The sequence below is a fragment of the Vidua chalybeata genome, chromosome 28 (genome assembly GCF_026979565.1).
Source record: "Vidua chalybeata isolate OUT-0048 chromosome 28, bVidCha1 merged haplotype, whole genome shotgun sequence".
Classification (NCBI taxonomy): domain Eukaryota; kingdom Metazoa; phylum Chordata; class Aves; order Passeriformes; family Viduidae; genus Vidua; species Vidua chalybeata.
In genome coordinates, this window is record NC_071557.1 from 563,893 (window position 1) to 585,518 (window position 21,626).

The 21,626-nt window shown below is 61.1% G+C and overlaps 4 protein-coding genes across 5 annotated transcripts; 3 read left to right on the forward strand and 1 right to left on the reverse strand.

Annotated features, from left to right (window-relative positions):
- The first annotated feature begins 74 nt into the window (after positions 1-74).
- LSM1 (LSM1 homolog, mRNA degradation associated) lies at positions 75-2,811 on the forward strand. Its single transcript, XM_053966331.1, has 4 exons — positions 75-193; positions 399-467; positions 900-1,015; positions 1,545-2,811. Exons 1-4 carry the CDS (start codon positions 148-150, stop codon positions 1,713-1,715), a joined length of 402 nt encoding a protein of 133 aa, XP_053822306.1. The 5' UTR covers positions 75-147; the 3' UTR covers positions 1,716-2,811.
- Positions 2,812-5,375: 2,564 nt separating this feature from the next.
- Positions 5,376-8,979, forward strand: STAR (steroidogenic acute regulatory protein). The gene is made up of 7 exons (XM_053966321.1): positions 5,376-5,570; positions 6,785-6,898; positions 7,121-7,248; positions 7,333-7,491; positions 7,916-8,100; positions 8,288-8,381; positions 8,494-8,979. Exons 1-7 carry the CDS (start codon positions 5,507-5,509, stop codon positions 8,599-8,601), a joined length of 852 nt encoding a protein of 283 aa, XP_053822296.1. The 5' UTR covers positions 5,376-5,506; the 3' UTR covers positions 8,602-8,979.
- Positions 8,980-9,319: 340 nt separating this feature from the next.
- ASH2L (ASH2 like, histone lysine methyltransferase complex subunit) lies at positions 9,320-17,246 on the reverse strand. Of its 2 annotated transcripts, XM_053966306.1 has the most exons (17): positions 17,141-17,246; positions 16,885-16,954; positions 16,460-16,605; positions 15,711-15,799; positions 15,311-15,405; positions 15,126-15,221; positions 14,809-14,904; positions 14,524-14,599; positions 13,986-14,003; positions 12,568-12,661; positions 11,946-12,163; positions 11,582-11,749; positions 11,307-11,500; positions 10,864-10,956; positions 10,643-10,741; positions 10,267-10,326; positions 9,320-9,900 (listed from the first exon to the last, which is right to left on the reverse strand). In XM_053966306.1, exons 3-17 carry the CDS (start codon positions 16,576-16,578, stop codon positions 9,793-9,795), a joined length of 1,623 nt encoding a protein of 540 aa, XP_053822281.1. In that variant the 5' UTR covers positions 16,579-16,605; positions 16,885-16,954; positions 17,141-17,246; the 3' UTR covers positions 9,320-9,792. The 2 variants fall into 2 exon arrangements, with proteins under 2 accessions (XP_053822281.1, XP_053822282.1); XM_053966307.1 differs by lacking the exon at positions 13,986-14,003.
- An 855-nt stretch (positions 17,247-18,101) lies between these two features.
- Positions 18,102-20,700, forward strand: NODAL (nodal growth differentiation factor). The gene is made up of 3 exons (XM_053966304.1): positions 18,102-18,559; positions 18,992-19,767; positions 19,851-20,700. The coding sequence occupies exons 1-3, from the start codon at positions 18,139-18,141 to the stop codon at positions 20,001-20,003; spliced, it is 1,350 nt and encodes a 449-aa protein (XP_053822279.1). The 5' UTR covers positions 18,102-18,138; the 3' UTR covers positions 20,004-20,700.
- The last annotated feature ends 926 nt before the right edge of the window (positions 20,701-21,626 follow it).

Genomic DNA, 21,626 nt, shown 5'->3' on the forward strand with positions numbered 1-21,626 from the left:
GCGCCGGCCAATCGGCGGCGGCCCCGCGCGCACGGCCGGCGCGGCTTAAAAGGGCAGCGGCGGGTGGGCCCCGCCCGGCGCGGGCGGTTCCGGGGCGGCGGCGGCGGCGGCGCATGGCGGCGCTTCCGCTGCGGGCGCGGCGGCACCATGAACTACATGCCCGGCACGGCCAGCCTGATCCAGGACATCGACAGTGAGTGTCCAGCGGCGGCCCGCTCCGTGCCCCCGTCGGTGCCTGCCCTGCCGCGCGGCCCGGGGCTCCCGCTCCCCCCGGGTCCCGCCCCGCCGTTCCCCGTGCGGCGCCCGCACTCCTCTTCCCGTGGCGAGCCGGCCGCGCGTGGCGCCGCCCCGGGCGGGTGCCGGGGCCGTGCCCGACCGCCCGCTCTCCTTTCCCGCAGAGAAGCACCTGGTGCTGCTGCGGGACGGCCGGACGCTCATCGGGTACCTGCGCAGCATCGACCAGTTCGGTACGGCCGGGCCGCGGGAGCGCCGGGGATGGGGACGAGGAGGAGGAGGAGGGAGCGCTGCTTTTCCAGCGTGATCGTGCTGGGGCTTGAACCGCCGCCGCTGTGCCCTGTCCGCTGGTCCTGGCGCTTCGCGGGGGCTTCTCCCGCACCGGGGAGCTCCCCGTCCCGCCGTTGCAGCCAGCGCTGGCGCTCTGGCGCCGCTTTTTGGGCAGAAGCAGCCGGGTGGTGTCCATCCTCCGGCCAAGCACTCCGTCCTCGCCCTGAGCTTGCAGCGCCATCGCCTTCTGAGCTGCGGGCTCGGAGCTCGCAGTGTCGGTAGCTCCGGGCAGCCACCGAGTGCCGGGGGAGAGCCGGCGCCGGTGCTGCTCCGGTGGGACGGGGGACACGGCTCGGCGGAACGTCGGTTGTTTTGTCTCTGTCTCGTTGCTGCAGCAAACTTGGTGTTGCACCAGACTGTGGAGCGCATCCACGTGGGCAAGAAGTATGGGGACATCCCTCGGGGCATCTTCGTGGTGAGGGGCGAGAACGTGGTGCTGCTGGGGGAAATTGTAAGTGCTCAGCTCCCGCTGCAGTCTGGGCCCGGGCTGGGGGGGGGGCTGCGGTCTGTCTGTCTGTCTGTCTGTCTGCTGTGAAATGTGGGTGCTGTTGTGGGCTGGACTCGGAGCCGCCTCCAGGGCCAGTTCAGGCCGAGGCAGCGCAGAAAGGCCAGCCTGCAGGGCAGGGCAGGGCTGCCTCCTGCTGCCGCAGCCCCTCTGGGATGACACAAGGACGAAGAACAAGAGCGGCGGGGAAGCTCCAGCTTGTGTGGCGCTGCTGGAGGGTGGCACCGCCGGCTCTGCCCCGGCGGACACCACCTGGGACGGGCTCAGGAGGAGCCGAGCGCTGTTTGCTTTGGCGTCCCCGGGAGCCCCTTCCCAGGGCTGTGCTGGGGATCCCTGCCCACGTCCCCTCCCCTCAGAGCGCTTCCAGCACCTCTGTCTTCTGTCAGCCCCGCCGGGACTGGCGGCAGCTGCGTGGGCACTGCTGCCCCGCGGTCCAGGGACGCCGTGCGGAGCTGAGGGCTCGATTCTCCTGCAGGACCTGGAGAAGGAGAGCGACACGCCTCTGCAGCAGGTGTCCATCGAGGAGATCCTGGAGGAGCAGCGGGTGGAGCAGCAGGCCAAGCAGGAGTCGGAGAAGCTGAAGGTGCAGGCGCTGAAGGAGAGGGGCCTCTCGGTGCCGCGGGCCGACACGCTGGATGAGTACTGAGGGTGCTGCCCCTTCCCTGCAGGGAGCGAGGGCTGCTCCAGGGCCCGCCTGGGCAGGGACAGACTGCCTCGGAAAGGCGGGTTTCCTTTGCAGATTGTATTTTCCGTGGTGCTGGTAACTGTACACAAATCATGCCTTTAGTCTCCTTCTGGAGAAGGAGATGAGGAGGGCCCAGCGCACTGGGAGTGCAAGCATTTGTGTTTGGGAGGCAAATCACTGCTCCTTGGGTTTGTTTGCTTTTTTCCTCCTCACATGACTCTGGGTGAGAGTTTTCCTTGACATGTAAATAAATCCTTCATCCTGACATCGATGGCTTTCCGGTATTCTGGTCCTGGCAGTTCCCCCTCTCTCAGGACAAGCACCCCTCAGGCCAGCTCCAGTCCCCTCTGTGCTGTGCAGGGACAGACGGGACCCCTGGGCTCACTCTGAGAGAATGCTGGAGCCCAGGGCAAGATCCTGCTCTGGGATGGGGACCCTGTACCCCAGCACAGACCACTGGTACCCCCCAGCTAGGCTGTGCCACTCCCCTGCAGCTGAACCTGCTAATTACCAGCTGAACCCGCTAATTACCTGCTGGTGAAGAGCTGCTGCACCTGGGGCACGGCAGAGCCTGGAGCTCCAGCCCCTCCTCGCCTGGGTGCTGGGGGAGCTGCTGCAGCTGTGTCAGGCTGCAGAGTCCTTTGCCCCGGCCCTTCCGAGGGGAGGAGAGGCCTTGGCCTCGGGGCTGGCTCTGGGCAGCTGCCAGGCCCCAGGAGCTCCTGGGTGTGGGCAGGGAAAGGGCAAACCTCGGCAGGGACAATCCCTGTGGAACCTCCCCTGGGCAGTGGGAGTTCTTTGGGTGAGGAGCCCATGCTGGGGGACGGAGGACAAGCCCAGCTCTGCTTGCTGGGGCTGAGCACAGCTGTCCTGGAGAGCTGACAGCTGCTGTGGCCAGTGCTGGCCCCCTCTCACTGGCCCAGGGACCTCTCGCTTCAGGGGGAAACATTTCTGCCCCGTTGGGCTTGAGTGGGTGCTGTGGGTTTGGGCATAGCAAAGGTTTAAACAAGGAAATTCTATTTCTTGTTCTAAGAGAATTTAATAAAAAGCATTTATGGAGCTGGCGCCTGTGGCTGGAAAGTCTCTGGCAGGCGGGGATGGCTCTTTGGGGGTGTTTTTGCTGTCCCTGTTTGTCTGGGGGGTGTTTTGGGGTGAGGGGGGATCAGGGCAGCGATGCCCGTGGTGGCTGGGGGGAGGCAAGGGCTGCCCAGCGCCGGTGCTGGGGTCCCAGCCCTGCAGCCCAGGGATTTGGGGGTGTGAGGAGCTGGTGGGGGTCAGGCCACGGGCCCATTCTTGCTGCTCTTGAGCCCGTTATCTTATCAGGGCGTCGGGTTGACCTCTGCGGCACCGGGGGCTGTGGTTTGTCTGTGCTCTCCAAATAGCACCACGGGCAGCCTTGGGATGGGGGGACACCCCCCGGCCGGGCTGCTGCAGGAGGGGCAGGGTCACCCCGACAGTCATCCCTGCAGTGGGAACGGGCTGGGAGAGGGGAATGCTCTCGAAGGGGGCTCGGCTGGGCAGGGCGGGGGGCTCGGGGCAGCCTCAGCGTTCTGGGGTCCCTCAGCCTTCAGGCCCTGGTGCAGCTCCAGCGCCTTTGGTTGGCATCGTTTTGGTTGTGAACATTTCTGTACGCTTGTGAACGTTTGTGCTTCAATCACGTGAACGCAAACGGAGCTGTGTGGTGACTTTGTGCAGGAGCCTGGGGGTGCCTCAGGGGGCTGTGGGGGCTGGGGTGTCCCAGTTAACCAGATCCCCCTGAGGGTTCCGGGTGCCCTCCTGGGGTCTGTGTCCTGCTCTGGGGACCGGTCACCGGCAGCGTTTCCTCACGGGCTGTGGCACAGCGTGGCTGTGCCCGTGTCCCCTCCTGAGGGCTCAGCTGGGGTCCTGCCCCTCCAGCCCGGAGCCAGAGGGGCGGCTCTGCAGGGCTTGTTTTGGTTCTTCTCACAAACAACTGCGTGTCCTTGTGCCGAGGCCGGGAGCGGCGGCTCCATCTGGGACAACAGCCCTGGATCCCTCCCGGCCCCGGGGCTGCGAGGGCTGGGGGACTGCGAGGGCTGGGGCAGTGCACAGCACCGGGGTGGGACTGGGGCAGTGCACAGCACTGGGGTGGGACTGGGAGAACTGGGGCACTGCACGGCACCGGGGTGGGACTGGGAGAGCTGGGGCACTGCACAGCACCGGGGTGGGACTGGGAGAGCTGGGATAGTGCACAGCACTGGGAGAGCTGGGGCACTGCACAGCACTGGGGTGGGACTGGGAGAGCTGGGGCACTGCACAGCACTGGGGTGTCTCTGGAAGGGCTGGGGCACTGCACAGCACTGGGGTGTCTCTGGTGGCCCCGAACACCCAGACCTGTCAGTGCTCCGCGTGTGCTTGGCCAGAGCTCTGGGCTGGACGCTCCTGGCTGAGACTCAGGGGTTCCAAACCCTCCCGGCTCTCCCTCCCCACGTGTGCAGGGAGCTGGGAGCAGGTGGGTGAAGCCCAGAGGAGGGGAGAGCTGTGGCATCACCCGGGAATCACACGTGTGGGAGCACGGCTGCAGAGAGGAGTTCCCAGTAAAGGTTTTGGAAAGGGATAGTGCAGCTTCTGCCTCCCCCTGGTCCCTCCAGCACCTCCCTCTAACCCCACACTGCTGACCTGAGCCTGAGGTGTTTTCTGGCACACAGTGGAGAATGGCAGCCTGGGCAATGGAGAGGAACATCCCGGGGAGCAGCAGGACCGTTCTGGAAGGCAGGTGGGACTCAAATCATCTCGGGAAAGCTGGGGACAGGCCGGGGGAGACAAAGGGCTCCCTGGGGCCGGGTGCTGGCGCAGTGAGGGGGTGACCTCCCCCTGGGCCAAGCTGTTGAAATGGGGGAGCAAGGTCAGGCTCCCTGCAGGAGGGTGCAGGGGCTGACGTCAAAGGAAGCAGCTGTAATTCACAGGTTCCTGGGAGTGCTGGTCTCCAGGCCGTAATTCATCCCAGAAATGTCATTTCAGCCTTGAGCGTTATCGCTGCTCCGCTGTGTCCCACTGCTGGGGCAGATAACGGGGGCTGCCCGGGGCTGCCCCTCGCTTCAGTCCCAGGCTCAGCAGCTCAATGTATTTCATATTCTGTGTTCTATGGGCTGTCCTGGTCCCTGTGCACAACGTGTGCAGAGGCTCAGCCTGGCTCGTTATTCCACAATGGTTGTGCTGTGAGACGGCGTCATCCAAAGTTATCCCTTATTATCCCTCATTATCCATTGTTACCCACCAAAAGTTGGACTCCATGACCTTGGAGGACGTTTCCAGCCTCAGTGATTGTGAGACTGCGCTGATCTGTCACCTGTCATGGGTGATGACCACACCATGGGCCCCAGGTCCGTCCCTGGCAAGGACGGCCTGCAAGGCAGGGCAGGAGCTGCTCGGGGGTCTCTGCCTGCCCGAGCCCCCGGGGGCTGGGGGTGCTCCGCTGTCCCCGCACGCTCCCAGCCCCGTGCGCTGCCCGCGGCCCCGGCCGATGCGTGGGGAGCCGCGGCCGGCCTTGGCCCGCGGGGCCCGGCCCGGAGTGACGGCTCTTATCTCCCGGCTGACGGGGCAGAATCCTTCAGCCCCGCGTACTTAAGGCCGTGCACGGCGGGGCCGGGGCAGAGCAGCGCTCGGCGCACACGGACGGACACCGCGGCCACCACCGAGGCCACCACCGAGGCCACCACTGCAGCCACTGCCACAGCCAGGGGAACAGAGGACAAGCCCACAGCCACTGCCCAGCCCAGCTCTGACCCCGCAGGGAGATGCTGCCAGCCACGTCCAAGCTCTGCGCCGCCATCTCCTACCGCCACCTGCGCAACATGACCGGTGAGTCCGGCTGCGGGCTGGGGCAGCCCCTGCCCGGCTGCCTGGGACAGGACAGAACCAGGGCAGCTCCTGTCCAGCTGCCTGGGACAGGACAGAACCAGGGCAGCTCCTGTCCAGCTGTCCAGGGCAGGATGGGGCCGGGGCAGCTCCTGTCCAGCTGTCTGGGACAGGACAGAACCAGGGCAGCTCCTGTCCAGCTGTCTGGGACAGGACAGAACCAGGGCAGCTCCTGTCCAGCTGTCTGGGACAGGACAGGACCAGGGCAGCTCCTGTCCGGCTGTCCAGGGCAGGATGGGGCCGGGGCAGCTCCTGTCCAGCTGTCTGGGACAGGACAGAACCAGGGCAGCCCCTGCCCGGCTGTCTGGGACAGGACAGGACCAGGGCAGCTCCTGTCCGGCTGTCTGGGACAGGACAGGACCAGGGCAGCTCCTGTCCAGCTGTCTGGGACAGGACAGGACCAGGGCAGCTCCTGCCCGGCTGCCTGGGACAGGACAGAACCAGGGCAGCCCCTGCCCGGCTGTCTGGGACAGGACAGGACCAGGGCAGCTCCTGTCCGGCTGTCTGGGACAGGACAGGACCAGGGCAGCTCCTGTCTGGCAGCCTGGGACAGGACAGGACCAGGGCAGCCCCTGCCCGGCTGCCTGGGGCTCAGGGATTCTCTCCCCCCCCGTCACAGGCAGAGTGGGAGTTTCTGACAAAAAAAAATTAGAGAAGCTCCTGTTGAGTCACAGGCTCCAGAAAGGACTCTCCTCTTTCTTTCTAAAGCCCTCAGAGTGGTGGCTGGGGCCTCGGCGATGTTCTGCCCACTCTGTAGCACGTTGGGTTCTGTGATTTACTGTCCCTGAAACCCTGAGCCCTGTCCCTGGGGCCTGAGGGGCTGGCTCACGTCCCTGGGACCAGCTCGGGGTCACACTCCCTCTGGCTGTGAGGGTTTTGTACCTCTGTGCTCCATTTCCATGCTCTTTCCTGGGCACCTGCACGATGCTCCTCAGTGTTTTTACTGCTGCATGGCTGGGAGCTGGAGCCAAGCTCAGGATTGCTTAGGACAACCTACCCCAGGGCAGTGCGATGGCAACCAGCTGCTCCCTGTGCCTGTGGGGACACCGAGGTGGTGACGAGCAGGGACTTTTCCACGCTGTGTGTTTAAATTGGGGAAAAGCCCACGGCTGGGCCCGGCAGCGCGGTGCTGGTGGGTGACACGCTCTCTCCCCCAGGTCTGAGGAGACAAGCTGCCGTGGCCATCAGCCAGGAGCTGAGCAGGCTGGCCAGCCGCAGCCCGGGACCCAGCACCTGGATCCACCAGGTGCGCAGGAGAAGCTCCTTGCTCAGTAAGTGACACCTGAGGGGTCTGGTCCTTCCTGCTGGGGGGAGACCCTCACAGCCTGGGGAAGAACCTGCTTGAGGGCGGGCTGTGCTTCTGCTGAGCCAAAGGCAGAGTGGGAACGGGGTGTAACCCCCATCCCCTGGGCACAGAGTACCTGGTGTAGGTAAAGCTCAGCTGGCACATCACACTGCTCTTGCTCAGCCCTGCCTTTGTCTGGTGCTGGCAGGCTCAAGGCTGGAGGAGAAACCCTTCAGCGAGATGGAGATGTCTTACATCAAGCAAGGAGAGGAGGCCCTGCAGAAATCCCTCAGAATCCTGGAGGACCAGGACGACTGGAAGACAGAGACGGTGGCGGTGGGTGCTCTGCCCGTGGTGCTGCCTCGCAGCCCTCTCCCCCTGGGAGCAGCTCTGGTGGTAACTCTGTCATCCCCTCCGCAGGGTAACGGGGACAAAGTGCTGAGCAAGGTGCTGCCGGGCGTGGGGAAGGTGTTCCGGCTGGAGGTGGTGGTGGACCAGCCCCTGGACGCGGTGTACGGAGAGCTGGTGGACAACATGGAGCAGATGGGAGACTGGAACCCCAGCGTCAAAGAAGTCAGGGTAGGAGATGTGTGTCATTCCTGTCACAGCCAGCCTGTGTTCTGCCCATTTCCTGCTGCAGATGGAGAGGAGGTTTGGCAGTATCTGTGCTGCTGCTGCAGCAGGGGCGAGTCTGGAGCAGCTTCTCTGTGACTAATTCTGCAGGAAAGGCACTTTCCTGCAAGGAGCTGCCAGTTCTGCTGGAAACTGGGGCTGATCTGGGGAAGAAAGAGCCCCGAGGCACAAGGAATCAGAGGCAGAAAGGGAATAGCTTTTCACTCAGGAACTGAGAACAGTTCTCACCTGGGGGCGAGCAAATATTTGGAATTATTGCCACTGCCAAGTCTTTGTCAGACCCTGTATCCGAACACCTGGTAACCAAAGGCAGCTTTTAGCTGCGCTCGCAGTAAACACTTCAAATGAAAGTTTTGATTCTAAACTGCAGATTCTGGAGAAGATTGGGAAGGACACGGTGATCACCCACGAGAAGGCGGCCGCGACCCCGGGGAACATCGTGGGGCCGCGGGACTTCGTGAGCGTCCGGTGCTCCAGGAGACGCGGCTCCACCTGCGTCCTGGCCGGGACGTCCACCACCTACGGGGCCATGCCCGAGCAGGAGGGCTTCATAAGGTACCACCTGCTCAGCCCAGTTACGCGTGGGCAGGGAGGAGATTCCCACAGGCCACAAGCGTTCTCCTGTGGCCTCAGGGTCACCGGGTTCCTACGGGCAGCAGGGGCTGCTGCAGAAACCCCAAAGTGCATTTTTGAGGCTGAAAAGTCCAAGTTTGGGTCTGACCTGGGCCTCTCTCCCCACCAGGGCTGAGAACGGTCCCACCTGCATGGTCCTGCGCCCACTGCCCGGCAGCCCCTCCCAGACCAGGCTCACCTGGCTGCTCAGCATCGACCTCAAGGTACCTGGGGCTGGGGGAGCCGGGGGCTGTGGGGGATCTGGGGGCTCTGGGGGTTCTGGGGGGCTCTGGGGGAGGCCGGTTCTGCTCACAGGCTGTGTCTGCTCCTCCCCAGGGGTGGCTGCCCAAGACCATCATCAACCAGGTCCTGTCCCAGACACAGGTGGACTTTGCCAAACACCTGAGGCAGCGCCTGGCCCGGCCGGTGCCTGCGGCCTGCTGACCACAGCCTGCTGACCACAGCCTGCTGACCACGGCCTGCTGACCACGGCCCACTGACCACAGCCTGCTGACCACAGCCCACTGACCACGGCCCACTGACCACAGCCTGCTGACCACAGCCCGCTGACCACCCCCGTGCAGGGCTTCCTTCAGGGGACAAGTATAGGGCCACTTCAATTAGCCAAGGCCTTTAATAGCAGACTCCACTAATTAATACATGGCTACACTCAATAAATAGAAAGGTTTATTTATTGAAGCTCATTGTGTAAGTGCAGGACAAAAAATTTCATTCCTGCAGTTGCTTAACTGAGCACGTGCTGGCCCAGTCAGCCAACCCCACCCTCCCTAATTACTTTCAATGAATAAAGCTTTAATTAGTGCTGTCTACAATTAAAGGGCTAATTAGTTATTAGGGAAACAGCTGACTGGGAAGGTACATCCTCAGTGAGGCAAACACGACTGAACCTCAACTTTTACTCTCCCAAAACTCAAACACAGCACTTACTTAACCATTTTGTTTCCTCTCCCCCTCAAAGCAGCTCTAATTTATTTCCTCCTGTACCAACACATAAGAAGTGTCCAATTATTTATTCACCCAAAGCTCTGCAATGATGATCACTAGCAGGAGGCCCTATGTAACCCCTGTGCAAAAGATCTCCAAGTGCAGCTACTTTGAGTTTCAATATCACTTGTAACAATTTACAAGACAAAAACTGGAATAAAAAGAAGAGTTAAAGCTTTTATTTTTAAACTGGTTTCCAGTCTGTGGGGAAAAAAAAATACAGTTTGGACAGAAGCCCAAATTTCACTCTTACATGCAGCCGTGTTGTTCCAACAGAGCCGTCCTGGCTGGGAGCCGTTGGTCACCATCAGCCAAGCACACCTGAGCACAGGGGTCACTGCAGCCACACCTGGCAGGTCCAGCTACGCCCTGACCCGTCACAGCCCGGGAGAAGGTTCTTCAACACCCCCCTCTCCAGCGAGTGACACTCTAATGGTACTGGGGGCTCCCAGAGGGGCCCCACACCAGCACACAACACCCCAGAACTGCCTCCCGGGGCAGCGGGGAGGTGTGAGCACACACACAACACCTGCCAGCCAGGGCTGCTTCCCCCCACGGCCTCTTGGCTCCTTGGCTGATCACTGAGGGACAGATGGGTGTTCCTCTGCAACAAACCCACGGTGCTGGGGGTTATGGCTCCCAGGGTGGGCTCCTCCTGCCATCCACCTCTGTCTCCACGTGGTACAGGACATCGGCCAGCGTGTGCTCCACCACGGCCCCCCAGCCCATGTCACTCATCTGCAGAGGGAAGCACAGTTAGCTCCACTCCTGGACAAGGAGGGACCACACATCCCAGGGCTGCTTCCCTCCTCAGAACAGTAGTGGCAGGGGGGAAATACCAAGTGTTCCCTGGAACAACAATTCAGCCCCCATACTGACAAATGAGGCCAACACAGGCAACAATCTGTCAAGAGGAACAAGATAACAGCACCTACTCTTTAATCAAAATCTAATTATTTATTTGGATATCTGTCCTTATGTATTTTTAAATGTAATCCTTTGGCTACACTGTCCAGGTACAGGTGTGGTATGAATCACACCAAAACATCTTTGATTTAAACAATGAGGCACTTAAATGGGGGGAGAAGCTTCAGTTTTACTTACAGGATGGTAAGTGATGTCTCTCGGTGGATACTTGAAATACGGCCCAAAGTTTATAGAAACCTGTGGAACATAGATTTTCATAAAATCTAAAAATCCAGGAAAATCTCTTTAGTCCTCCGTCCTCGTCCCTTCCTGCTCCTGAGCCTCCCCACACCCTGTGCAAGGCCACAGGAGCAAACATTGCTGATGTTACTTCAGCAATTTGATGATCTCGTTACACATGTGAACAGCAAGATTGTTCCAGAGTCACTAAAGTGATTCCCATCTTTCCTTTTCACTTGGCACACTCCTGGAGTGCCCTCACTCTGTGCATGAACACACTTTGTGTGTGAAACTGATGGATTTTGGAATTCCCTTTCAGAGACCCCTCACTTACCGTGCAGCCTTTGTACAGAGAGATAGCAGGAAAATAAACCCCCTCAAAGATGTCCTTAAAGGCAACTCCTTGGCTGACACCATTCTTGAAGAATATGATCTGAAAAATGAAGGGTTTTCCCACTGAAGGTTGGCTGTCAGGACACAGCAACCCTGACAAGATTAATCCCTGTTCCCTTTCGCTCAGGCCAGGCACGTGCTGAAGTGACAGCAACAACTCACCTGGCTTCCAGGGGCTTGCTTTAGGCTCTTCTCTGCTTTGTCCACAAAATCCTTCTCTTCAAAGTACAAGTAGCTTTTGAATTTGATCAAAGCCTGAAACAGCAGCAAACAACGTCAGGAACAAGCCCGAAATCTGTTACCTGTCACCTGCCCTGCTCAGGGCCAGGTGTGCCTGGTGTCAGAGTACCTGTGAGGAGTGATTCCCACAGCTCAGAGATTTGAGTGCCAGGAGGGGGAGGTGAAAGGAGATGTGGGGCAATCCCATCCAGGAGTATTTTGCTTTCTTGAGATCAACACTTTGGGCCTCTCCCCCACGAACCACAGAGGTACTGAGAGGCAGGATGGGAAGGATGCACGGACAGGGGCACGAGTGAGGCCACAGCCACTCGTTTTCCAGTTGTCCACCTGCCCATGCTCAATCCAGCTGTGAACTCGCACCTCACCTTGTCTTTGTAGGTGTCAGGCAGGGATTTGGCCGTCTCAGTATCCTCTGGAAGGCTGATGTAAAACCCCAGGACGTCGCCCTGTCCGTAGCCAGAGGAGTAGTGTTTCCCTATGGACTGGTGAAACTTGGTTCCCTTTTTGCTGCGCCAGGAGTAACTGAACTTGTCGTATCCCAGAGGGGCCTGGAGGTTCCCTGCGGAAACAAACGCTTCATGGTGAACATGGGGAGTGTAGCAGGAGCACCTGCTGAGAAATGCTTTGTAAGATTATTTACCCAAGGGCTGTGACCAGCCTAATCTGGCAGCTGTGTCTGGAGGCATCTCATCCATGGAGATTTCGAAGTACCAGGCTCCCTTCCGCACGCCGTGCGAGGCTCGCACCATGGAATAGCCCTTCTCCCCAACAACAGTCAGCCTGTCGTCAGAGATCTTCAGCTGGGGAGCTGCAGGGGAGCACACGAGCACACAACTGTGATTTCCCACGTGGTGATGTCAAAAGGCAGGAGAACACGCAGAGGTGGATTTAACCTCTGCACCTCTGAGAGCAGTGGCACCCGAACCAGCTCTGACTGGTACCCAGAGGTGACCGAGATGTGTCTGGAGGGAAACACAACCTGCAGAGATCAACGAGCTCTGTACCTCGGTCATGCAGCGCCAGGAGGACTCGCTCATACAGGCAGGCTCTGTACAGGTCCCCAGGAATTGGTTTTCCTGCCCAACAGTCCAGCTCCAGCTTTTCTGGGTCGGGTGCGTGGGGGTCAGGCTCGGCCAGGATGTAGCGATAGCCGTCCTTGTTGAAGGGGTGCTCCAGAGGGTACCCGTGGGGGGGCAGGCGCTGAGCCGAAAACAGCGGGTCACTGAAACACAGAAACCCACGCTGGCACCTCCAGCTGCTGGCACCTGTCACCCCAGCACACCCCTCTGCAGAGCTGTCCCTGTGCTCAGGGGCTGCACGCTCGTGTCTGTGTGAAACGAGCGCAGTCGCCCGCTGCAAATCACTTACAGCCCGTGACCCATCGGTCATCCATGATGTCATCAGTGACATCACAGGGCTCTGGAGTGACCCCCAGACACCCACCCAGGGCAGAGACAGCTGGGAGGCAGCTTAGGGCATCGCAAGTGCCACTGTCCCTGATTGGTACCCACCCCTGCACCCACCCCTGCACCCACCCCTGCACCCATCCCCGCACCCATCCCCGCACCCATCCCCACACCCATCCCCACACCCATCCCCACCCCTCCATGGCACCTCTGCTCTCACCTCCGGGTTTTCTTGGCCGTGCCCGTGGTCCCCCCGTCCTGCTGCTTGCGCTTGGCCCCTCGGCCCTTCCCGCTGCCCCCGGCAGCCATTCCCCCTGCACACACAAACCGGGCCCGCTCAGGAGCTGCCGCTGGCCAGCGCCCGCCCGCACGGGATCCCCCGGGGGGGAGAGGGGCAGAGCAGCCAGACCAGATCAGCTCGTGGGCTCAGCTGCCTTTGGCCACAGTTCATGTGAACCAGACTTCACTGCCAGCGAGCACAGCAAAGTCCACAGCTTTTCATGTGGCTTTTGTGGTGTCTGAATTTGGAGCAGAAGCTAAAGGAGATTGAGCAGCAAAACAAGCTCAATATGAGCTCTTCAGGTGAGAAGTAAGAATCTTTTTTGTCATCAGAAGATTTATAGGCAGCAGCACTGGGATCCACTTCAGGGGCATTATTATTATTACTATTGGAGATTCCAGTCACAGCCCACATCTCTTTCTGCAGAAGCAGCAGAAACCCACCCTACAGCACAGCCACCAAACCAGTGACCCTGTGCTGGAGGAACACTGACACCAACCAGCAAAAAGCACTCAATGTTCAATTTCCATCTACAAAATAAAATACACCTGAGTTGAGGAAAAATGAAAAGCAAGAGGTGTTTCTCTTCAGTACTACTGAAATCAGTTTTATGATTGAGCAGCAAATCAGCCTGAACTCAGCACTCAGTAATGAAACTGAGTGTAGGAAAAGCTACATGTCAAACTTAATCAAACTAATATCAGCATGTTTCAATAAATTAAATCATACATGAATTTTATCATCCTGCTGTTTCCAAAGATATCACTGCTGATTTATAAGGAGAACTATGGAAATTTCATGTACTGTAGATAAACACCTTCACGAACCACATTCGTGTGGTAACCAAAAATCCAGTCAGCTCCTCCATTACCAGCACTCCCTTAGAGTGTAAGGGATCCAAACCATCCAGGGAATGCCATATTCTGCACAAACATGACCTGACCCAGCTGCACTCCCTGATTTCAGTGCAGACAAACTCTCCAGTTTGTCAACAATTACTTGCCAAAAAAAAAAAAAACAATTACTTGCCCAACAAACCATTGCACTCTAAATTTCAGACCAATTGTTTAAGCATTAAAACTACAACATCAGATCAATTGATACAGAAAAAATAAATGTAAGTGTAAAATAAATAAACAAAACCTTTCAACCGGTCAAGTAGGGCAGAATATGGCAATTACAAGCTTCTAACTACTGAGATTAAAGACTGGAGTTGCTGGTTTGTATTGAAGTCCAACTGCAATCACATCAGAGCACGCCTTCAGTTTTGATTGACTTTGGTGTCTAAGAGAATCGAGCCAGAAAAGCTTTGCAAACAGCAATACTTAAGTTTTAGAAGCTGAAAGGTAAATATTCACCTCCCAGAGAGGCTCCACCTGCAAGAACAGAAGTGGCACCACACGTTTGTCAGCCTCCCAGAAACGAGATTAAAAACAACCAGTGCATGACACGGAAAGAACACACCTGAGCTATCTATTCTGCCTTAAAAAGACCCAAATACCTCCTGCCTGTACTACTGGGGTGTGTTTAATAAAGATTATTAATATATAAACCCGTTAACAGTTCATTTACTGCAGCAAGGATGCCCTGAGTACCCTCAGCAAGATGGGAAACAGGAAATCTGAGTAACTCAAGGAGATAATTTACAACCATTCCAGGAGCCAAGTGACAAGCTCAGCCCTCAGCGAGCATCTTGATTTATCTGATCTCAGTAAAGAAAGGGCTGAGCCTCCCCAAGACACAAAGTTAATCTTTCTATAAAAAGGCACAGTGAGACTGTTCTGAGCATAAGCACAAGCTCAGTGCACAGGACAGTTTAACTGCACAGATGCCCAGAGGACTGGGAAATGCAGCTTAGTCCCAAATACCCAAAGCCCTCCTGAGTAAAGAACTTGCCATTTAAGCTTCCACTCGTGGACACGGCGTTGTTCTGTTTCTGGTTGTCATAGGCTGGACCAATATTGGCAAGATCCTGCAGGAGATGAAATGCTCTGCTGTACAGACTTGGTCCAAGGGAACACCCCGAGCCTGAGCAGGGCACTCCAGGTGCTGGGGCTCCCCCCCACTGCAGGCACAGCTCAGGCTCACAGCAGAGATCTGCCCCTTCACCGAGCAAAAGGTACCAGAGGGGCCCCCCACCCCCTGTCACTCCCCACCTTCCTCCTGTCTCCCACCACATACCTGGTCTAGAAGCCCAAATTTGGGGTAATCTTCCTCTGGGTCTTTACTGCCTGGGTCTGGATGCTCTTTCACCAGGAACACGTCTCGTTCTTTACACTAAACCAGAGGAGTTTTAGTCACACAGGGTAGGATCACAACAAATTTGTTAACGAGTGTTTAAATCCCAGAAGTTCCTATTAAAATGTGTTAGGTACATCAGCTGCCTAAGAAGCATCAGCATCTTCACCCTGTAGCTCCAAGCCCAGCCCTCAGCACACACAGATGTCAGAAACCCAAACTTGTGGGAATTCTTCCAGGGATTTACCCTCAATCCTTACCATGGTTTTGACAATATTATTGGGCCAAGTCATTTTCCCAGGCCTCTGCCGTGTTGTCATACACTCCCAGTATTTATCAATAAAGGGGATAATATCCTGTAGGAACAGAAAACATTTGTGTGAGCTCCTCCTCTTGCTGACACCAGCAGTGACGTGAGCCCGCGGCGGTTCCCGAAGAGCCAGACCTTATCCTTGGAGAACATCGTTTTGGGGTGCTCGTCCTGTGTCCTCGACTGCCACGTGAGGTTGGCCAGAGCACTAAGGCACATTTCCTTCAGATCTGAGGAACAAAACACCCCAGGGCTACAACGACACTTGCTGGGAAGATCACGCGGCCGTGTACACAGTGATCACCCCGGCAAAACCTCCCAAATTCTGTCCTGACTCAGCCCTCGCTGAACCAGTTACACCACCTTCCTAAACCAGCAGCAAAACGTTTTTAGAAGAAGGCACACATGGTTGTAAATATGGCATTTTGGCTCATTTTCCAGCAGCCTCAGCAGAGCCCACCCAACTTCAGAGAAAGCCAAGGCTCCAGGATGAGCTTGCACTAAGCATCTCCCAGGGAGCTGTTCCCAAACTCACTCGCTTGTTTCCTCAGGAAGTAGGTGTTCCCGCTGTGGTGGCACACGTTGCAGTGGAAGCTGTAGTTGGTCATGAAGGGCAGACACGACCTAGCAAACAGCAGCTTCGTTAGGGCTGGGTACAGTGTAGTTATCGCATCAGGTTAAAGAACCCCAGAATCTGTGAGGTTGGAAAGGCACTCTGGAGACCATGGAATCCAGTCTGTGCCCAATCCCCACCGTGTCCCCAGCCCAGAGTGCCACCCCAGCTCCTTGGACACCTCCCCTTGTCCTGTCCCTGTTCCCTGCAGCACAGCCTGACCCCCCCCCCGGCTGTCCCCTCCTGGCAGGAGCTGTGCAGAGCCACAAAGTCCCCCCTGAGCCTCCTCTTCTCCAGGCTGAGCCCCTTTCCCAGCTCCCTCAGCCACTCCTGGGGCTCCAGCCCCTTCCCAGCTCCGTTCCTTTCCCTGGACACGCTCCAGCCCCTCAATGTTCTTCTTGGAGTGAAGGAAAATTAATTATTCTTTACTACGCTGGGTTAAGGAACTAATTATCCCAGGTTGAAACCCAAGTGTTCCTTCCCTCCCCTAAAACCACAAACACCTAACAGGCTCAGTGGTATTTCATGGGGGTGCCTTTATCATGGACAAAGCCTTATTGACACAACACACCAGTTCCCAAGTGCTCAAGGACACGGGCAGGTCCCTGGGAGCTCAGACTGCAGACACTCCACTTTGGCTCGCCGTGCTGGCCCTGCCAGCCATCACCTACGTGGTGTCGATGCCGAAGGTGTCGGCTGTGAACCACTTGGTGCAGATGCCACACTGCAGCTCGATCTCGCCCAGCTGCCGCGCGTTCTCCTCGTCCCCCGAGCCCCCCTGGGCATCCATGGCCTCGGCGCCGTCCCCGGCAGCGTCCTGGAAGCGGAGCAGAGCCAGGAATCCAACAGCGCCCGGGGCAGGCAGCACAGGGGCCGGGGCAGGGATCTGCCACCAGGGCATTGCAGAGGGAATAAATCCTTTCCCTGACCCGCAGCCGAGCTGCGAGCGGGCCGGAGCTGTTCCGTGCGCTCATGGTGAGGATGAGCCACCCGGCTGGGGATTTAACTCCCGAAATCATCCTTTAAGGAAGCAAGGCCGGCGCTAAGCGCTGCTCCCCCGCGGCCGGAGCAGCCGGCCCCTGCCCGCGGCACCTACCAGCGGCTCCTTGCCGTTGGCCGACTCGGTCTCCAGGGCCGCGCTGACATCCACCCCGGCGGCGTCGGCCCTGCAGGGCACGGAGGTCAGAGCGGAGCCCGCGCCCGGGGGGACCCCGCGGGACCCCGGGGGGCTCGGCCGGGACTCGGCCCGGGCCCCCCACCGGCGTTCCCATGGTAACGCGGCCGGGTCCCGCGCAGCCCGGGCGGTGCGGGGAGCGCGGGGGTCCCAGGGGCCCGCCCAGGGAGGGACATACCCGGTCTCGGCGTCGGTGGCGGGCGGCTCTGGCGGGGCCGGGGGCTCTGGCGGGGCCGGGGGCGGCTCCGGGGGGGGCTCGGCGCCCTCGGCCGCCGCTGCCGCCGCCGCCGCCATCTTCGCGCGCGCTGCCGCGAGAAGCGCGCGGCTCTCGCGAGACCTCCCCCCCCCCCCGCCCCCCGCCGCGGCCGAGCGCGCCCCCTGCCGGCGGCCGCCGGGAGCGCGGCGCGGGGGCAGCGTGACGTCACCCCGCGCTGCCGTGACGTCACCCCGAGCGGCCGTGACGTCACCCCGCCGCAGCGCGGACGACGGGGAGCGCGCCCCCGGGGCCCGGGGCCCCCGCGGGAGCCCTGAGCGCGTTTCCCTCCGGGAAGGACGAGTGTCGCCTCTCTGGGCGGGGGGGGGGGACCCCCGCTGGCATCTCCCCCCAGAGATTGGGGTCCACGGGTGCCCCCGGTCCCGCTCCCCTCGCCAAGGAGCGCGGCGGGACTGACCGGGCTGGGGATGTGCCCGGGCCACGCGTCCCCAGCAGTGCCGGGCTCGGCGGGCTCTGGGGACAGCAGTGGCCTCGCACGGCGCGGGGGTGGCCGCCCCCAGCCCCGCAGGGACAGAGAGAGGGGTGGTGGGGACAGCCAAGGAGGGACGGAGGGAGAGACGGACGGGCAGAAAGAGAAGAACCGGAGGAATGCAGGGATGAGGCAGGGGTGGATGGATGGGTGGATGGGATGATGGATAAGGCTGGAGGCAGCGGGGGAAGGATGGGGAGAAGGAGAGAGGGAGAAAGAGGAGGGCGGGGGACGAGGGCAAGGGAACGGGGAGGGATGGCCGGGAGGTAGATGGGGGTGGAGGGGAGGGAGGACCGAGATAGGGACGGAGCGATGGGCAGAGGGACGGGGAGAAGAGGGGAGGGGGCTGTCGGGGAGGGGGGTGCCGGGGCCGCCCGGGGCGGCGCTCGGGGCCGCTGTACAAATAGGGCGGCTGCGGGTGGCCCGGGCAGACATGCGGGTCCCGCTCCGCTCCGTGCCCGCGCTGGCGCTCTGCGCCCTCGCCCTGCTCCGCCTGGGCTGCGCTCCGACCCGGGCGCTCACCTGGGCACCGACCGCAGCGTCCACCCGGCCGCTCACCTGGGCACCGACCGCAGCGTCCACCCGGCCGCTCACCTGGGCACCGAGCGGAGCCTCCGGCCGGGCGCTCACCTGGGCACCGAGCGGAGCCTCCGGCCGGGCGCTCACCTGGGCACCGAGCGGAGCCTCCGGCCGGGCGCTCACCTGGGCACCGAGCGGAGCCTCCGGCCGGGCGCTCACCTGGGCACCGGCCCGCGCCCCGCCGCGCTGCCCCCCGCTGATGCTGCAGCTGCTCCGCGCCCCTCCCGCCCCGCTCCGCGCCGCCGCCGCCGCCGCTCTCAGCCTCTCCCCGCACGGTGAGTGGGGCCGCGGGCATCCCTGTCCTGCGACCGGCACCGTCCCCGAGCATCCCTGTCCTGGGACCCGCACTATTCCCAGGACCTGCACCGTTCCCGGGCAGCCCCGTCCCCGGGATCGGCACCGTCCCTCTTCCCGGGACCGCCGCTGTCCCCGAGCCTCCCTGTGCTGGGACCAGCGACATCCCCGGGACCTGCACTGTCCCCGTGCATCCCTGTCCGGGGATCCCCAGTGTCCCGGGCACTCCTGCTCGCAGGACCAGCCCTGCCTGAGGCTCTGGCTGGCTCTCAGGTGGATCCAGCTGCTTTCTCCCGACCCTCAGGCTCCCACGGCGGGGCTGGTTCCCGGCAGCAGGCGGGGGCGCCGTCCCCCCCCCTCCCCAGCCCTGGCACCCCTGGCAGCACTCCCCTCACCGTGCCCTTGTCTTTCAGGCTCCCTGCAGAACGGCTCCCGCTGGGCGCTCTCCTTCGACATGTCCTCCCTGTCCAGCAGCCAGGAGGTGAGTCTGGCTCAGCTCCGTGTCCGCCTGCCCGGCCTCTCCCGCGCCCACAACGTCTCCCTGGACATCTACCACAGCCAGCGGCGCAGGTGCCGGGGAGACGGGACCTGCGCCCACCAGCTCCTCCTGGGCACCGTGGCCGGCAGCCCCTCTGCCGCCCAGGCCTCCTGGAAAGTCTTTGAGGTCACCAACCTGCTGCGGGCCTGGCTCCACCAAGCCGCGGTCGCTGGGCACCGGAGCCCCACGGCAAGGGGGCAGTGGGAGGCGAGCGGCTCGGCCGCCGCGGCCACCGCCGCCCCGAGAGACGCCGGCCACGGCGACCCAGCCCTGCCCCAGGACGTGGCAGACAGCGTCCTGCTGCTCGTCTTCTCCAAGGACAAGTCCCCAGGGGAGCACAGCCTCATCAGGACGGCGGAGGCCTCCAAGTACATCATGCGCGACGGCGGCTGGCAGGGCGCGGGGCCGCGCCGGCACCGCAGGAACAGGACGGAGAAGCAGCGCATCAAAGCGGGCGGCGCCGCCGCGGCCGCCCCGCGGGAGCAGGGCAGGGCGCTGTGCAGGCGGGTGGACATGGTGGTGGATTTCGAGCAGACGGGCTGGGGCAGCTGGATCGTGTACCCCAAGAAGTACAACGCCTACCGCTGCGAAGGGCTGTGCCCCTCGCCCGTGGACGAGACCTTCAAGCCCACCAACCACGCCTACATACAGGTAAGAGGGGTGCTGCCCCTCATCCCCCGCACCCCCCCACACCCCAGCAGGGGCATGTTCTGCCCTTCCCGTGTCTCCCACAGAGTTTGCTGCAGCTCTACAAGCCCAACCAGGTGCCGTGTCCCGCCTGCTCCCCGGTGAAGATGAGCCCCCTCTCCATGCTCTACTACGAGAAGGGCGAGATCGTCGTCCGCCACCACGAGGACATGATCATCGAGGAGTGCGGCTGCAACTGAGGCCACCCCGTAGCCTGCCAGGAAGGTGCACGTCTGTGCCCAGAAGTGCCCCGGGGACCCACCGAGCGCTGCACAGAGCAGGGCGTCTCCGAAGCCCACGCGCCTGCGGGCTGGCACAGCCCCGGCTGGGCCTGGGGAGCAGCGGGTGCCCGGCAGCCCTGCAGCGCTGCACGGCCACCGTGCCTGGCTGGATCCAGGCTCCGCGTGGGAAAGGCCACCGGCCACCTCCCTGTGGCGGCACCAGGGGCAGCTCTGGGGCGGTGGGTGCCCCGTGCTCCACCAGGGAGCTGGAGGCTGCCGTGTGTGGGACAGAGGCAGGGGCTGAGGTGCAGCACTGGGGCACGGCAGGGCTCCCCAGCCATGGGGATCATCAGGAGCCACAGGCTCTCAGGCCCCTGCAGCTCCAGTGTCTGGCCATGCTGAGCACACACACCACTGGGATTCCCAATCTCCCCTGGGGTTTAGGCATTTCTCCTAAGAATTCTATTATATTTCTATTAAAAGTGTCAGATTTCTATGACGACTCAGACAAGTGAATGTGTTAGCCGATGTCCAGAGCCCCAGCTGGCAGATCCAGCCGGGCAGCTGTTACAAACAAGTAACCACAGCTCTGCTCGAGCCTTTTCCCCCTCGCTGGATGGGGTGGTAGCGAAAAGGTCACAGCTGTACAATTCTTCAATAAATTATATCTACTGAAAATGCCATTTGGTTTCTGCTGATTTTTGCTGTTGATGGCGTGCCAGGGTGTGAGTGTCCCCTTCTCTGTGTCCCCAGAGCTGCTCCCTGCTCTGGCTGCAGCCTGCTCCCAGAGCAGGTGGGCCCCGGCTGCTCCTGAAGCTACCGGAACGAGGGGTCCCTCCGAGGGTGCAAAAGATGCTGGAAAGCTCCAAAGCTCGTGTGAGATAAGGACGAAGCTGTTCCCACCCTGAAGAGGGGTTGCTCAAGAGCAACGGAGGCACCTGCAGGCGTGGAAGGGGAGGCTAAAGGGATTTTCCTCCTTTATTTACCCCTCGGAGATAAGGGAAGGGCCGTGCCCAGTAAGAGCGGGGAATTCTAAGCCGTGCGGTGCAGGCAGCTCCTCTGGGTCACCCATCCGGAGGAGTGCTGGGGCTGGGGGCGAAGCCCGGGGTCCCGAGCGCCCCCGGGGTGACCGTGCCCTCCCGGGCAACCAGGACCAGCCGGGGCTTGGCCGAGCTGCCCCAGCCGCAGCCCCGGCCGTGGGAGCCCCGGGCTCACGGCTGCCTCCATGGACGGGGACACGGCCCACGCGTGGGGAGCCACCGGCGGCCCCCAGGCAGCAGAGGGGACGGGCGGGACCGCAAGCGGCTGGCGGCGGGTGGCCCCGGGACAGCGGCCACCCCCACCCCGCCCCTCCTGGGAGCAGCGGCCCCGACTCCACATCCCAGCGCAGGCTGATTATCCCCAATCCACATCCCGGGCGGCGGATAAACAAAGCGTGTCTGCTGCTCCCCCGCCGCAGCAGGCCCTCCCCGGGGCCGCTTCCATATTCCAGCAGCTTTCACACTGCGACCATCCCGTCATTAGAGGGTCATTTGCAGGAGCTGTCAAGGGTGGGCCGAGGGCGCGGGGCTGACCCCCGGCAGGAGGCAAAGCACGAACCTG